This window comes from Myxocyprinus asiaticus, chromosome 11 (assembly GCF_019703515.2).
Source record: "Myxocyprinus asiaticus isolate MX2 ecotype Aquarium Trade chromosome 11, UBuf_Myxa_2, whole genome shotgun sequence".
NCBI lineage: Eukaryota > Metazoa > Chordata > Actinopteri > Cypriniformes > Catostomidae > Myxocyprinus > Myxocyprinus asiaticus.
The window spans coordinates 11,941,265-11,959,318 of NC_059354.1; the positions used below are offsets into that span (position 1 = coordinate 11,941,265).

Below are 18,054 nucleotides of genomic sequence, written 5' to 3' on the forward strand. Positions count from 1 at the left end.
TCTACTTTTATGCTGCCTATATGTGCTTTTCTGAGCTGCAAAGTTCTGGCCACTATTCACTTGCATTGTATGGACCAACAGAGCTGAAATATTCTTCTAAAAATCTTTTTTTGTGTTCTGCAGAAGAAAGAAAGTCATACACATCTGGGATGGTATGAGGGTGAGTAAACTCGGCCAGCTAAACAACACGAACTCGCTCTAAATGAATGTACTAATAACAATACAGTGCAGAATCAATTTCTTTACATGACCACTAGATGGGGGTGCATACAGATATATAAAGTCTCTCAGACGTCCAGCAAGTTACTGGAGACAACTAGAGCGTGCATGTTGTTTACAGCGTAATTTTCTTTTTAAAAATCAAGGGAAAGTTTTCTGTAGTTCAGTAAGGGCTTACTTTTCAAAACACAAATTCCTTCAGTCATGTCAGATAAAGGAAGAGACGTCGGATTAGTTTTTTTTTTTCAAAACCCCTAACACTAAAACTTTAATTTGTGAGACTCTCATCCTGCACCGTTTGTGAATGAATGGTAGGCTACATTACATGAATGGTTCAGATCGTGCGGCTTGTTGAGGAGAGGTGCACTTACTTTTCTATGCACAATAAAAAGGCGAAAGAAAATCCCGAACATTTAGGGGCCGTTCAGACCGAACGCGTTCTTGTGCTGAAAACAACAACAGCAACAACAACGACACAGTGCAGCAAATAGAACACAAGTGTGTCGAGACGCGTTTTAGAAGTTTAAGTACTTGGCCAGATCTTTCCCTTAAATTAAAGGAAAATTCGGGTTCAACACGAGTTAAATTCAATCGACAGCATTTGTAGCATAATGTTGATTTTCACAGAAATAAATGTCCACTTGTCCCTTCATGCCTTTAAAAAATGCAAAAATTTGGTTTACAGTGAGGCACTTATAATGGAAGTGAATGGGGGCCAATCCATAAACATTAAAATACTCACAGTTTTTAAAGTATAGCCACAAGACGTAAACAATGTGCGTGTTAACAGTTTTAGTGTGATAAAATTGCTTACTAAGAGATATCCAATTATACAACTTCGTTGCCATGACGACGTAACCATAAACCCTAAAATGACCACCAAAATTATGATGAAAAATTTTTTACAGCTCAAATAATACACAAGTTTTAACAGAACAAGTCCTTTTATCAAATATCAATTTTAAGTGCATTTCTGCCTTTAAAGCCTCCAAAAATTGGACCCCGGTCACTTGCAGGGGTGCATTAACGCACAGGCTTACACGGGCTGAAGCCCACAAATCCCAGCAGTCCCGGCTTGCAGCATCTGCCACCCTATTTTCCCCTATCCATGTTCATGGGAGGAGCACGTGTAAACGCTTTCAGCAGGAAATGTAGTTCTTGACACGGTGATGGTGTGCAACCATGAATGGCGTCTGTGTAGCGCATGTTCAACGCACAGCAGTTCCACCAAGACCATCAACATTATGCCACAAATGCTGTCGATTGAGCTTAACTTGTACTGAAACACGAATATCCTTTAAGAAAACTCTTAGTTATAGTCGTGAGGCCAAAAAAATGCAGAGCTTCTGCGTGAGATGCTGAAAAAAAGAAACACTGTGACGTTGTGAAATGATCAAAGATGTCCGCCTACTAGTGCATATTTACAAAGGAAAAGAAAAACAGTGCGGAGAGACAATAAAATTAATTTGTGTGAACAGCCCCTTACACTGAAGGAGGTACAGGAGAATGTGGAGCAGAAAATGTCATCCTTCTATGGACCAGAATATCACTTGAGAATTGGGGGTGAGCTCTTTTGACTTGGACCAGTAGGCAACCACCTAGCAAAACCACAGTAACTATTTAGAACACCCTAGCAACTGCATAACAGCATGCTAAAAAACACACAGAACACCGTAGTAACCACATAGCAACACCCTGGGGCAGCATAGTGGTCAGTTTTGCATGGGCAAGCAACACTAACATCTTCAGAAAATGTAAAGTATAGTTGGTGTCAAAGACAGGTGCTTGAACAGAGATGCCATTGGAAGCAGAAAATAGCTGAGGCGTATTCACTTTCCCTTAGGTTCCCAAATACCTTTCACGGCAGTGGGCTAAAGCTTTTGGACATGGAGAAGTAGGTACACTTAAAATCGGCAAGTAAGATCTATTTTCAATCGCTTACAAATTGACATTTTTTTTGCATGAAATATTTCCACCCATACTCTTTTCTTTCTTCAAGAGCTCAAGGCAAGACTGTGTTAAGCTTTTATTAATATTTCTAAAGACACTTTCACTTAAGGCTTATGTTTGCTCCACATCTTTTATCAAGATGTCACTGATGATTTACATAATTACTAAGATCAGAATCCTTACTGACACCTGGCTGGGGAGAGAGAACATTTGATGTGCCATTGTTTATGGAGAGACTGATTGATTATTTCCTCAGGTGTCATTCAATCTGAACGAGGAGCTGACAATTGTTGAGTGCTCTGGTGAGAATGTTTCATCAGTGCATGCCCCCAGGGAACACCCCTTCACCATACAGACGGTGAAAGCTCAGTCCCTCGCTGTCTTTACAGAGAGTTCAGGTGAGTGTAAGAATTGTCTCTGACACCGTGACTGGTGATTAGTATTATGAAACTGATGCACTAAGGAATTTGAATTTATAATTGTAACACCTTTCAGTCCAACATTAAAGGTTAATGGATAGTTGTGAGCAATTTCTCATTATTTATATAACTCTATACTGACCTGGGCTGCATTTCCCAAAAGCATCGTAAGCCTAAGTAGATCGTGGAAACTATTGGTGCAAATTGACTATATGATCAACTTAAGTTTGCGATGCATTTGAGAAACACAGCCCTGGCTGATATGTGGCTATTTTGAGATTATCAGCCTTGGTCGTTTGCTGTGCCTGATTAGTCAATTAACCTAATGTCTTTCCACCGAGCGTCACATTTTATTTTAATTCTAAATATTTTTTTGTGATTTTGAGTAATATTGCGTAAAATAAGTGTGATCTCATGAATTAAAGGGTCACTCAGTAATTTTTTCCTCCTTAAAAAAGTTTTAATCCTAAAGAAATGAATTGTAATTTTGAAACATATAAAATCATGAGCACTCACATGAGATGAAGACTCTAGTCAAATCAGTAACTTATAAAAGCTGTTTTATTCTACATGGAGGGGGTCTCCTCATGGGGGCTGCCATGTTAGGATCACATGACCTGCTGAATATTACTTTCTTAATCTCAGTAACCGTCTTGCTATCGGACACTTTCATTTATGGATTAAATTAATCATGGCATCGTGAACTGAAAACTATTGCATTTGAATGATGCTTCATCCACGACCCTATAGGTGTCACTGTAAGTCCAAGACGGCATAAACAAAAACTTACTGAGTGCACTTTTAAAGGTGAAGTGTGTAATTCTGTATCACAAACCATATCACTAAGCCTAATTTACAGTATACAATGAACAAAACCAAACTTTTTTCTCCTGAATGAACTGAATCACCTTAGGCGAACATGGCCTGCATTTATACAATGTGTGGCATTGTTTTAAAATTAATTAATTGGGGAAAATACATTTAAAAAGCCACATCCAACCCAACACGATCACATGGGAGGTCAGCATGTTGTTTCCATTACTTCCGGTACTCTAGGCCATATTATGCCGGCTCACTGACAAGCTCCAGACATGTTTGCATCGGCTCTATTGTGTTTACTTTTCTCTGTGGCACAACCGGAAGTGCGTTGCATCAGCAGTGTGGGAGACCCAGGTTCAAACTCTGTGTTGAAACCAGGAAGAAATCATGTTCGCTTAATCAGTGACAAGCACAATTCAGAGGTTGCATTTTCCCCTTTAACGTTACATTTTTACTCCACTGATGGTTAGGTTTAAGTTTGGGTTGGGGGGAACAGTTTATAAAATAAACAGTCTTCTTCACTGTATTAAAGTCTGTACAGCTGAAAACTATTCACTTCACAACTCAATTGTGGCACCCCTCAGTGGACAGTTCACCTGGAAAATGGAGCTCACATGCGCTCATATACGCCCAACAGCACTTACTGCTTTGGCCACTGGGGGCAGTGTTTCGCATTTCGGAAAACACAGACCGATTTCAGCCAAAGAAAATTCAACCTACGATTTCCGATTTCACTCTGAGATCAGTCTATCCAAACCATAGCCGTGATTAATTTTAACCAATCATCAACACTGTTCAACTAGCAGAGTTCTCCAAGGTGAAGAATTTCAGGGATGAGTGCGAACAGGAGAAATATCACCAAACAAACACCTTAGCAGACCAAAAACTTCTGTGCATTTTGCCATCATTTTTAGGCAAACTGAACAAAGCCTGTTTTCCCAGGATCTTAAAGTCAAATAAACTTGCAGTCTTCAAAGGCCATTTACTTTTGCATAGATGAAACATGTTGTTTTGTAATGTGATTGCATTTATATATAACTACTGTATAACAGTGCAGCTCATATGCACAACATAATAATTGCAGCCTGACTGAAATTCACACAAGGCTAAGTGTGGAATTGCAATCATTGTGTTCTGTGCTTTTGTTCACTTATGATTTTTTTTTTTTTCCTCAGTCGTCTGTTTAGCGCTCACAAGCCCCAGGTATTGATTAAGCGGTTGCTAAGCAACAGGTTAGCCACAGAAGTTGGCCATGAATAGAGACTCTGCTTGTACAGATAAAAGCTTTTTCTGGGGGTGGAAGGGTGGCAGTGCCTTTTTCTCAGTAAGTTATGAATTGAAATAGTTCAGGTTATGAAAAGCTTTATCGGATAATGCAAGGCTTAAACACTCTTCTTTGGTGTTACACTGGCGGCCAAAAGTTTGGAATAATGTATAGATTTTGCTGTTTTGGAAGGAAATTGGTAATTTAATTCACCAAAGTGGCATTCAACTAATCACAAAGTGTAGTCAGGACATTACTGATGTAAAAAACAGCACCATCACTATTTGAAAAAGTCATTTTTGATCAAATCTAGACAGGCCCCATTTCCAGCAGTCATCACTCCAACAACTTATCCTTGAGTAATCATGCTAAATTGCTAATTTGGTACTAGAAAATCACTTGCCATGATATCAAACACAGTTGAAAGCTATTTGGTTCGTTAAATGAAGCTTAACATTGTCTTTGTGTTTGTTTTTGAGTTGCCACAGTATGCAATAGACCGGCATGTCTTAAGGTCAATATTAGGTCAAAAATGGCAAAAAAGAAACAGCTTTCTCTAGAAACTCATCAGTCAATCATTGTTTTGAGGAATGAAGGCTATACAATGCTTGAAATTGCCAAAAAACTGAAGATTTCATACAAAGATGTACACTACAGTCTTCAAAGACAAAGGACAACTGGCTCTAACAAGGACAGAAAGAGATGTGGAAGGCCAGATGTACAACTAAACAAGAGGATAAGTACATCAGAGACTCTAGTTTGAGAAATAGACCCCTCACATGTCCTCAGCTGACAGCTTCATTGAATTCTACCCGCTCAACACCAGTTTCATGTACAACAGTAAAGAGAAGACTCAGGGGTGCAGGCCTTATGGGAAGAATTGCAAAGAAAAAGCCACTTTTGAAACAGAAAATTAAAAAGAAAAGGTTACAGTGGGCAAAGAAACACAGACATTGGACAACAGATAATTGGAAAAGAGTGTTATGGATCTTAACCCCATTGAGCTTTTGTGGGATCAGCTAGACTGTAAGGTGCGTGAGAAGTGCCTGACAAGACAGTCACATCTATGACAAGTGCTACAGGAAGTGTGGGGTGAAATGTCACCTGAGAATCTGGATCTGTGTATTTCTTTTTTTTTTTTTTTGACATTGGTATTGAAGAGGACTTGGAGGAGCTGTTTGAGGGATTGAGGTCGTATTGCGCAACTAGGGAGCAGAAGGACGTGTTTGTTTGTCTGTGTCTTAAAGGTCAAAATAAAAAACCCTGCAAGTAGGGTCATGAACAGTGATTGCTTTGAACTGCTCTTCACATCTATTTATTTTCAGTTCTGAACGCTTCAGAAGAACCGGCAAGCAGAGGGCAAGAGTCACGTTTAATGGCCCTTTGGTGTAAAACATGTGATTCAGACATGGATACATGTGTCCTTAGCTTTTAGCTCACTGATTTATAGATGTACAGACTCTTAAGTGAGGGGCTCTGCACAGAAATGTATCAGATTTTAGGTTTATCATTGGTATACTGCATTTTTTAAAAACGAAGAAAAATCAAAACATCCTTAAAACAAGACCAATTTACTTGAATTAAACTGACAAATTATATTAAGTCTTGTTTTTAAGAAACATCTAACACAATTTAGTAAAATAAACTTGTTTTCCCTTTTGATTTAGGTAAATTTTACTTAACCCATTATATATACTGAATATACTGTATGTTCTGGTATATAAGAACAAGAATTTTGAAGGTCCAAAAAGGACATAAAGGCAGCATAAAAGTAATCCATATGACTCCAGTGTTTTAATCTATATTTTCAGAAGTGATATGATAGGTGTGGGTGAGAAACAGAACAATATTTAAGTCCTTTTTAATATAAATTCTCCTCCCTGCCCAGTAGATGGTGATATGCACGAATAATGTGAATCGCCAAAAACAAAAACAAAAGTGAAAGTGTAGATTTATTGTAAAAAAGGACTTAAATATTTATCTGTTTCTTACCCAAACCTATTATATCACTTCTACTGGAGTCGTATGGAATACTTTTATGCTGCCTTGATGTGCTTTTTGGACCTTCAAAGTTCTCGCCATCTTCAATTGTCTTCTAAAAACTTTTATTTGTGTTCTGCAGAAGAAAGAAAGTCATACACATCTGGGATGTAAATGATGAGAGAATTTTCATTTTTGGGTGAACTATTCTATTAAGCATACTTCACTAAACTTCAGTAAATTTTGTTAGATTTCTCTGAAAACAAGACTTGTATTTTTGTAATTTTGCTTCTAAAATTAATGTATCTTCTATAAAGGATATTTAGATATGTTTACTGGAAAAAAAAAAAATCTAATTACTGAGTAAAAAAAAGATTTTGGCAGTGTAAATGTAAAATGTAAAACCTTACTCCCCTATTTTAATTCTCTTATTACATAACTATTCGTTTTGCGCGAAAGGACGCTTAGTAAAAGCTTTCCAAAGAATTATCCATGTTCTTTTGTGAGCAGTCAGTCTGTCAGAAAGCAGCAGGGTATGTACCAGGTGCCGTGATGTGTGGAGGAGCTGCTGAGAATTTGATAAGCTGTCATGGTCTGACTTTTTTTTTGTTGCTTGTTAACCGCAGAAAGTCCTCCACAAGGTTGAAGAGAGGCAGCTTGTCTTGATTGTCATGGCACTTAAAGCTTGTTGCCAGGATAAGTTAGACTCAAAGAGTTGGACACTATTGCACACACGTGCAGTACTCTTTAGAAAGTCGCAAATGGTGTTTTCTTTCTGTACAGTAGTGCAGCTTTCCATCTGTGGCTTGAAATAGAAATGTCGCCTTTCAGTTTGCACAAAAGAATCACGTGACCATGGTAATCAAGGCTGAATATTGGGGGTAGAGAAGAGCTGATTTTTTTTTTTTTTTTCTCAATTGCATATATGTAGCCATGTTTAGTGCATTATTATTCACAGGAGTTTAAATATGCATTAAATTCCATTAAAGATTATGAGTCATTTAAGCATTTATTAACACTTGGTGACAAATATTTCTATTTTGAAATCAGCAGTTTCACTGTTTGTTAATATGAATCTTAGTGATAATAGTTGGGTTGATACATCTTTGGTAAATGAGAATCTAAAATACGTTATGAATGATAATTAAGCTAATGCTGTCCATGGACATAATTTTGACCAAACGATGAGCAAATATCAAAAGGCTTGTGTTGATTTGTGTATATACATGCAAAATATCTTAGTGATTGTTAAAATGTCCAACTTTTTGCAAGTGTCAAGGTACATGTGCAATTGAAGGCATTTTATTTGTGCTTCGTTTTGTTCGCCTCAGCCTTGGACGCATGCATTTTTCTTTTCCACCACTTTCTGAAACTCTGCATTGTTTTGATTTGTTCCAATTGTGCCTTCCTTTTACAGATGGCCTTGATTATTGCCATTTCGAATTGTTTGAACATAGCAGCGTGCCATCATTCAAGCTCACACTTTGAAAAAGTACATACCCGGGAATTTTATTCTTTTCTCTTCAATATATTCTCGGTTACTGAGAAGTTAGTCTCTTAAGGGCAGGCGGTTTTTGAAGTCACATGTTAGCCTGGCTGTTAATGTTGATCAGTTTCAGAAGGAGCCATTAGTCATGTTTTCTTGGGAGCACTTGATGAGAATCTTTGGCGTCTATGTGGTATGTAGGAGTCTCATTTGCCTGGCAACAATTGTATGTGAGACTAATCCATGAATATTTCAGCTGATAATGGGTCTCTTCCATTTGAAATAAATGCTCCCTCTTGCCAGCACCCTCCTGCAAGGTTTCCAGTCCCCTGCTGGCACTGGGTTTGAAACACATCAGCCAGAGATGACGACTAATAAGCCCTGCCGTGTCTCATCAAAAATGAATGACTGATATCTGCAATTAAAAAGGACCCTATTTTTGATGTCCACACAACAAACTGGTGATTGAAGATGTTTCTGTGTCCCATGTCAGAAATGTGCTTCTGATTCATTTTAGTGGGAGACTGCATGCCAGATTTGATGAAAACAGATGGATGCTAGTGTGTGGAGATGTCAGCTAATCCAAAGTGAGTGTAACCATATGTCTGCCATTGCCTCGCCTCTGAAAGGGGCGACTTGTAACTGTAACTGAATTTAGCTGTGTGTCAAACAGAGATGTTTTGCTCTTGACTGCACTACGAATGTGTTGGTTGCAAAACTGTCTGGTTGATTAATCTGTTCTAAACTTGATACAATCCCATATTTATTTTCATAAATATTCTTCATTCTGATTTAAGTTACTCCAACAATTAAATGTGTTTTTGCCTGATTTAAACATGAGGTCATTAAACATAATTTACTCCACCTCATAGGTTTTTAAACATGTATTACTTCTGTGGAACACAAAGGAGATGTTTGGTAGCATGCTAGTCACAGCCACTAGTGTCACACTTTTATTGCATATTTTTCTATAGAATGAAAGTGAATGGTAAATGAGTCTGTCATTTTACATAAAATCTTCTAAAACAACACAAGGGTGAGTAAATGAAGACATTTTTGTTTTGTTTCAGATGTTGTTTTTCAGAAGCAGTGCAGTCATACTGAAATATCTGTGATTGATATTTATGTATGTCATGTGCTCTAAAATTGCACTCATACCCTTTAGAATTTGGATCAATGCTGGAGGAAATTTGACAACTATTAAAAAGAGCTTTGTAGGTCATGTTTTACTGCATAATATTGAAAACTTTTAATTAAGGACAGTGGTCTCATACAAGCTGACTTCACAGCATATAAGAAAAAATAAATGTAGCTATATTTATACAGCATACTGTAATTTGTCAAGTAACATTGCACAGCCATAAGAATTAACACAGTTACACAGACAAAACCAAAGTGTTGCAGTCTAGATTGTCACCTAGAATATGACTCATAGTCTTATTTATAAACATAAACATTTAAACAATACTTTGAATAAGTTATATTGTGGCTTTTTTTATGACGCTCACAGACTCAAAATTACAACCTATTGTTCACAACACTTCATCAAATTGCCAGAAATCACAACATTTGCTCACAAATGAAATGATCATTGCACTTGCATTCAGCCTTTTGATTGTACAGTACTCTGCAATCATCATCAACATTATAAAATGCTCATCTTCTGGTAAAAACAACTTGCAAACAGAAAAAACACAAACCAAAACAAACCCCACAATACACATCATCTCTTGTTTTTCAGTGCTGTTAGTTGGAGCATGTCATGTAGAAGCAGAGTGGAGGATTTCAGAACAGGTTTTCGGTTGAAGACGCTGGTGTTTGCTGATGCGATGGTTTCCAGCAGGTCATGTGGTTAGTGGTGACAGTTCTGGTTGGGTCACTTGACAAAATGCAGAGCCTCGCACTGAACCACTGAGCCACGACTGCTGTCTAGACTGGTAAGTAGACGAAAGCCTCCTTTCAGAGCAAGCATCACCGTCTCCAGCTTCAGGCACTCTAGTGTGCACAAAAACGTGCTGTCCTGCTTCAACACAAGCCGAGAGCCTTGCTCTGATTTGATGAAATGCCGGAACTGAATGATGTTGGACGACACCTCGAACTCCTCTGGAAAGCCATCTAGCCGGCTCTTGGAGATCTGCACCAGGCGATTCTTCACCTTCTCGATGAAGCTGGTGTCGCTGCAGTAGATCCTCAGACCCTGGGAGCGCTCATGGCTGTCTGTCACCTCAAGGAAGGCGGGCTCTCGTTGTGTGGCCTTCTGTTGCTCCCAGTCCTGCAGGGCTTGGGCCAGCTCGCTCAGCCGATAGAAGTCGGCCTCGCGCCGGAGCAGCCCTGCTTCCTTGAAGTCATCGGGCAGTACCAGCTGACCCAAACGCAAGAAGTTTAAGACGTGCCGGAAGATGGGGCCATCGCGGTCAATGAAGGTGTTGCCCATGGAGTCCACATGCACCACAGGCTTCTTCCCGCTCACAATCTCCTCCAACAAAGAGCCGGGGTGCTTGGACAGGGTCTGCCGTTGTGCCGCGTACATGTAGCCCCCCACGTTGATGGTGATGGTGCCTGAGGAAGGTTTCTTAAAGCTCTTGCTGGGCTGCAGCAAGTCTGGGTTGATCTGTCTCAGTTCGCTCTCCATCCTTCTGAGATTCCATTCCATGCCGTTCCTCACACCCAGCCTGATGGAGTGTGTGGGGAGCGTGTGTGTGAGCGGGCGGGCGAACAAATAGGAGTGCAGCTGAGCAGCGCTGGCATGGAGCACGGGAGCAGTGTGCGCTTCCAGCAGTGTCTGAGCCTTTCACAGCCACTCACGCACACATACATATATGTGTGCGCATGCACTCTTACACTTGCAGTAGGAGGGGGGAGTTAAGGATGGGCTTTACTGCGTCAGTGGTGTGGGCTTGGGAAAGAGAAAGCGTGCTGCTCGCTGCCCTCCACTCTAAATGCTGAATTTAATCACCTTTCCACTTCAGCGCCTTTTCTGACTCTGGCTCGGCAATTAGCGCTGCTGCCCTGTGATGAAAGGGCTCCTCGGTTGGGTGGCGGCACGTGAACTCACCGAGAGGGCTAAATCACAGGGATCTCACATAATGAACTACCTCAAATGAAACCGTGAGAAGTCGGAGATGTTTTCATGTCTATCTTGTTAAGTTGTTTCTTTGGAGAGCCGTCTATGTATTGTGCAGACAATTGGCAGCGTTATCGGTAAATTATGGGCATATGAAGTACAATGCAGGTGTAGTTATGTAAATTATTTGTTGGTTCTTCATTTCAAAAGGGATGAATGATTGAAGTGTTCTCATTCTCTTTGAGGGAGAAAGGCTGCGTTTGCTTTGAGCGACCCAGTTATCAATGTTGTATGTGTATTGCACTGTCTCCGTAATTGGCCTCAAGCCATCTTTAAGGGTGTTAGATATGAAACCGAGACGTATGGTGCTGTGTCACCAAGTAATCCACCCTGGGATGAGAACCTGGAATAGAGATTCTTAATAATATTGATTTTTCTTATTATAGCCCCATCTAAACATGGGCTGTCCTGCAGAAAGGAGCCCGAGCCTTTGTCTGTCTCGAGGAAGAAATGCTCTTAAACAGCAGTAGAATTACTGCAACATCTCTTTGAGTCATGTCACTAATACTAACACAGCCTGTCATTCATTCTTGAAGTATGCCGTGTTAAGTTGGCATCTCATCATTTGACTCGAATCAACTCGATACAGTAACACCAGACCAGGGGAGATAGACCCTTCTGAGCCAACGTTTGTGCCATGTATGTCATTGTGAACTGAGATGGGCTGGAGGCTAATTTGCAGCCAGATTGCTGGAGTCAGTTTGACTTTACATACTTATCAGGTTGTTTAAATAGGGTCTTTTCACCCAAGACACATTCTTATCACTTTTTCAGTGAAGGAATCACTGAATATAAATTGTAAAATACCAGATAGACAAAGCCATCATTTACAGTCCCCAACGCTTTTTGAAATAGCTCAAGAGTTTGTATTTTGCTAGCGTGCATTATAATGAGATCTGGCACTGGAATTAGTTATTTTTAAAGTTTTTCTCTGAGTGGTTGTCTTGGTTGTCATCTGTGGCATAAACACACAGCTCTCAGATGTGTGCTCAAATCTATTGCTTTTCTGCTAGCGATATGTTTCAGGGAAAGAAAGAAAAAACAAACAAAAACAAAATGTGAATAAATTCATCTCTGCTCCTGATATACTTCTATTAACATGCAGCTACAAATTGATTTATTAAAAAATTTGAACATCCAGACCTGTTGCTGTGACGGCAACTCCAAGGTGAGCTTTGAAGAACAGAACAATACAGGATTCTGCCAAATCGTCAACAATTAAATCCAGCTAACTTAGTAATACACATAAAAAGAACCCTGATCCCTGGATCAACATTTCACATAAGAGATTTTTTTTATCAAGCAATAAAGAATCATTAATATTTGAAAATACACATATTTGAATTAATATACATGAGCTTAGCCACATAAAACAACACAAATGGTTCCAGCTCCACTGTACCCACCACTTTTCTAAACAAAGTGACGCACATGCACGTAGCTATCTGATTACAGATTCAGTGACAGTTCATTATGGTCATATATGGCTGATTACGTCATAGAGACTGGCTCAGTCATGGTTTCAATCATCATGTAATTGCTGGGTTTATTCAGCTGCTTTTGAATTGGAAACAGGCATTAAACAGAAGAAATAGTGGGAGAGCTGACCTGCTTTTCCACATATCTGCTTTAATTTTAATTATTGCACTTGTTTGAGCAACTTGAGGAGGCCCAAATTCATTTTAGTTTATCAGTGGAGGAGTGGCACAGGCAAGCAAATGTAGATCAGCACTCATAAATGTGAGAGCTTTTATTTAGACTCTGCCAAAAGTATATGACGTATCGACAAATGCAGAGTCAATCAATGGAGGTGACATGGAGCAAATGCTGTGCTTTTTAGCCTGTGAATTATTCACAATGAGTACTTTTTGTGCATATTTTTGGACATCAAACTGCACGATCAAACGTAAGTGCGCACCCCTAATTAAAGGATTTGTCTATTCCAGTGATTTCGGTGAAGACAAATGCCATTTATGTTACGGCATACAATGCCATTCTCGAGAATTGTGTGTTTCCAGCTTTGTGGCAACAGTTTGGGGAGGGCACTTTTCTGTTTCAGCATGTTGTGCACAAGTCCATAAAGAAATGGTTTACAGTGGCTGAGTTCGGAATTGCATACTACCATACTACTAATACTATTTTTGCCGTAGACACATATGGCAGAAGTAGTAAGGGTAGGATGGGTAGAATGCCATTCCAACTCAGCCTGAGTCTGCTGTAAAATAATTTCCTGGCCTGCACAAAGTCCAGATCAGGACACCACTGAGCGCATTTACATGCACGTTCTAACACCGATTTTGCTTAACGTTTGTGGTCATGTAAACACATTTAAAGGATGTTCCTTTATTGGTGTAAGGTCATAAACGGCGTGAGAATAAACAAATCGACACGGGTAGATTTTTGCCAATTACACCTAATTTGCATTGCACGTAAACACTTTAAACGACATTCTTACCTGCTTATCTGATGTGCGCATGTATTGTGCGCATGCCTCTTCACGGTTTGACGTCAAAAGCTGAGAATAACGTGATTATTTCAACCATGTTCCAACATCTAGTGGAAAGCTTCACTAGGTGTGAATGCTCATGGTTTTGAAATTGAAAGCTTATCTAGCACATATATATGGGGTGTTCAGTTGTCCACATACTTGTAGTTGCCTTGTAGTGTATGTACTACACCCATGACTGTAAAACTGACACGTTATTTAGTGTTGAATTCTTAGACTGTGAGATTGGCAACCATAAGAGAAAAAAACATAAAATTACTTGATGTTTGCTATCTGTGCAAAATGTTTGCAGACACTGAATTATCAAGTGCACAGTAGTTCATAAAAAATGTGGAAATGGAGCCAACTGAGTTAGAGCAGGGAGAAATTGTGCCACAGACATTATTTAAAAAGCCTCTGAGGCATATGATTAAGAGTCTTATTATTATTTTACTGTCATATCTTTGAGTGTCCCAAGATATCTCCCTCTACTCCCTCAGAGTTCTTCACAAAGGATTACGACTGTTATTCTGCTTTGGCAAAACTTCACAGTGTTATGGCACCTAACAAATTTCAGTGTTGAATGAATGAGACTTAATCTCACTCACAAACCAGGAGTGTCACAACTAATGAAATATCTTAATTGAAAAGCATAAATTAAATGCTACGGTGTTGTAAAATTGAGCCGAAAGCTGCCAGGAGACAAAAATGATCAAATCAACAGGGGCTGGGGTGAGTGATGAGCTTAAGAGACCTTGAGGCATTGAAAAGACTCTTTTTGCGCTGCTCATTGCTGATGAAGAGACATCTGGGGAATGAAGATGCGGCTGCAGGTGGGTGTGTAAGTGGAGGAAGAGAGGCTGTGTCCTGATGAGGGTCATGGATGTTACTGCTCTTTTTCTTGTGGAAGGCAGTCTGGTGGGATCTTTTGAGGAGGTGGAAGACTGACCCCTGTAACCTCGCTATCATCTCAGCAGTGGATCTACAGCCCACCAACAGGTTGAGCAACTCACGCCACCCCCAAACAGTCCTACTTCATTCAGAGCATGTTAATGCATCTCCTGCTGATCTGAATATTGTTCCTGTGGAAATATTTATGTAATGTTGCAGGGCTCGTAAGATGCAGGGGTAACGTGATGTTTAGGGAGGAGATGTGAACCTTGAGGTCTTGGATTGCCCTGACCCCTCTTCATAGCTTCTAGGTAATTGCAAGTAAAATTGATGCTTTGTTGAAGTTGTGAAACATAAGTGGGCGTTTTTATGGACTTACTCCAACAAGTGCTCCAACACTCATCTGGCAATAATTGACAGTAATTGTGCACATTAGTAAAGCTCTGATGGATTTTGTGAGTGAAATATCTCTGCCCTTTTAAAAGGCCTCTGGGACAATAGAAGCAAGGTATTACAGACATTGCTGTACAATTAATACAGTCAATGGGAGCAAGCTGAGCCATAAGGCCGATTTCACAGTGTGCCAATAAATGGGATGGCAGAGCAATACAATGATGTTGCACAGGAGGTGCAGAGAAGCTCGTTGGGGTTTGATTATAATCATCATTCATTGCTGGTTGGCCACACCACTGTTTAAACACTTCAGGAGGACAAAGGCATACAAACAACCTGGCTTAATCATACATTTTTAAATGTCAAGTTAAATTTGGAAAGGGGGGCTTTTTGTGCCAACGCTCCATTAAAGAGGGCTTACTTTTGAAGTACATCAACATTTTGTGCCAAGTGGAGCCATTAGTTGTGCTGGGCACAAAATGCACACATTTGTGCTTATCATTTGTACTGAATCATGGTGTTAAGCATGACACAATTGTGTGTGAGCTTCACTGTGCAATGTTATTGGAATAGTTCCTATCCTTCATTCCAAACCCTTCTAACTCAAACTCAGTTTTCAAACTCAAAAGGGGCATTTTTACTTTTGAATATAATGAAACTGAAAGAGGTCTGTCAAGCTCAAATGAAAAAGCACCCTAAAATTCAATAAAGTTGTCAGTAAAATCGAGTATGGTAAAATTGGACACACTACGTCAATGATGTTTGGGGTACGAGACACATAAAAACCAATGGCCTTTGGGGTCAATGGTGTTAACGCCATTTATGTAGTCCATGCAACTTTTGTAGTGCAGAGCTTCAGCTGAGAGCAGGGGTGTTGCAAGCCTAGGAAGAGATAAGAGTACCCACCCCTGTAATTTATTTTGAAATACATTAAAAGGTTTAAGGGATGATAGTGTATACTACACCAATACCTTCAACATTCTGCATTTATTGCAATTTGAACAAACATAATTATGATTCCTAGTGCTCTTGTTGTCTATATTGGTTATTACCACTGATATATAGAACTGGATTGCTGATGCAACGGTGACAACACATCGTTTCCCACAAAGGGTCCTTAAAGTCAAGCCGGGATTTGTTTGTCTTCATATTGAAGTGCTTGTCATAAATACGTGTTTGTTTGCCTTTAAACCTAGCGTATCTGTTTAATTTTAACCAGCTTTGCTTTGCATGTCTCCCTCACTCTGCGCGCCTGCTGTGCGTGTGATAGAGGGAGAGAGAGAGCGTGCTCTTGTTCAAGTGACTGCGAGACAAAAGCACTTTTTGATGAAAACATAAAACAAGTAACTCTGAACAAACACTTGGATGTTCACAATAAATGTGTCTGAAAATTTCTGTTTGTATCTTACCTCAGTGTTGGGCCTCATGTATTCAGATAGAAGACAAAGGCAGGCCTAACACAGTCGTAAAAACCTAACTCAAGCCCCCACACACCAAGTCGTAAATCTTACTGATAAAAATCGCACCAAAATCAAACAAAGGGAGTCCAAAACAGACTACAAATCCCATGAAGCCTTGCTCACTAAAGGATCGAACTCTCAACTCCTATTGGATGAGGCACGCAACAAACGAACCTCAAACCATGACATCATCAGGAATTGAAATACCTCTGAAATGCTTCCGGGATTTGGTTCCAGCAACTTTGTTTGCAGTGTGTAGATGCAGCTTATCGCTGCTCTCAGGTGCAACCTCGTGGCACAAGGAAGTAACGTCCGACTTGAAACTGTGGCCATACAATCTCCATCTCGCTGGATGAGTTGAGATTACTCTGTGTTCAACCGAACACTCTTACGGATCCGAAGGAGATCGCCGAGCAATCCGCAGTTTCATCCGTTTGCCTGCAGAAGTGAAGAGATTAAAGATTTCTCTTCCATCTTCAATCAAGTCGACATTTCTGAGTTCTCCGGCAACCCGCCGAGAATCAACAGCCGTGCCCGCCAACAGAGCAAGGAAACAGCCTCCCGTCATCACCCGAGCCTCAAGGAACCGGGTCGGAATTAAAGGACGGATGAACACACATTCTGTCCTCATGCGATTCAAGTAAGAGGTTTACGTCTGGGTAGAGATAGACAATTATAGTGTGTTATTCTTGTGTTTCAAGGTTTTTGCTTGTACAGTTTACGGACCACCATGTCCGCTCATTATTAATACTCAGGGTATTAATTATCACGAATTTGTTTTGCTGTATTGTGGTCCAACCAAATTGGACTATTGTGCAATTTCGGCATCGCGGGTGAGACAGGTAAACTGAGTTCATCCATTAAAGAGTCAAATAACGCGGGACTGTTTACGAGCCGTCCACCACGTCTCTGAGCGATGAACTAACAGCTGCTTTCTCTCCCACGATTGCGAAATCGTCTTTAGGGCTGTCACTTCTCTCTCTCTCATACTAACCACACACACACAAACATTCTGGCACACATTTTTGGCTCCTAGATAGCTTAATGCTAAAGCCCAGCTTTGTCCCTAAGCTATCGTACAAGCGAATACACGCGGTAACTGGTAGACGCCATTGACTGGTTTCTCTCCACCCAGATTCGCGGTCATATTCCCTGGCCGGAAGTCTCGCGTGACATACTCTCCACGAGAGTAACGTCCGCCATTTTGTGCGTGTTCCTCCTCACACACACACACACACACTGTCACACACACCTTATGTTTTATAGGATTATTTTTATGTCCATATCTAATCATATCACTGTTTAGTTTGTAGCTGTAAGTCGGAAGTTTATTGACTGCATTGTATTAATTATTAATTGATATTACTGCATAAATAAACTTTGTTTATATTACAAAGAGAAGTGTTTTGTTTTGTTTTGCATACGCCTGTGTCACGCTGACGGGATGTCAGTGCTCGGATTCAAACCTTCATTCATTGTTTTTTTTTCCCGAAAATCGATATTCTTCGTTGAGATCTAATATTGAGACTGTTTTACTATCTGGTTATTAGTCCCTGATTCCAGG

At 40.0% G+C, this 18,054-nt stretch overlaps 1 protein-coding gene and 1 pseudogene across 1 annotated transcript; one reads left to right on the top strand and one right to left on the bottom strand.

Annotated features, from left to right (window-relative positions):
• The first annotated feature begins 423 nt into the window (after positions 1-423).
• The window catches only part of LOC127448569 (general transcription factor IIF subunit 2-like), a 28,466-nt pseudogene continuing 10,835 nt past the window's right edge, over positions 424-18,054 (top strand).
• Positions 9,090-10,926, bottom strand: LOC127448565 (BTB/POZ domain-containing protein KCTD4-like). Its single transcript, XM_051711204.1, has one exon. It carries the CDS (start codon positions 10,788-10,790, stop codon positions 10,014-10,016), a length of 777 nt encoding a protein of 258 aa, XP_051567164.1. The 5' UTR covers positions 10,791-10,926; the 3' UTR covers positions 9,090-10,013.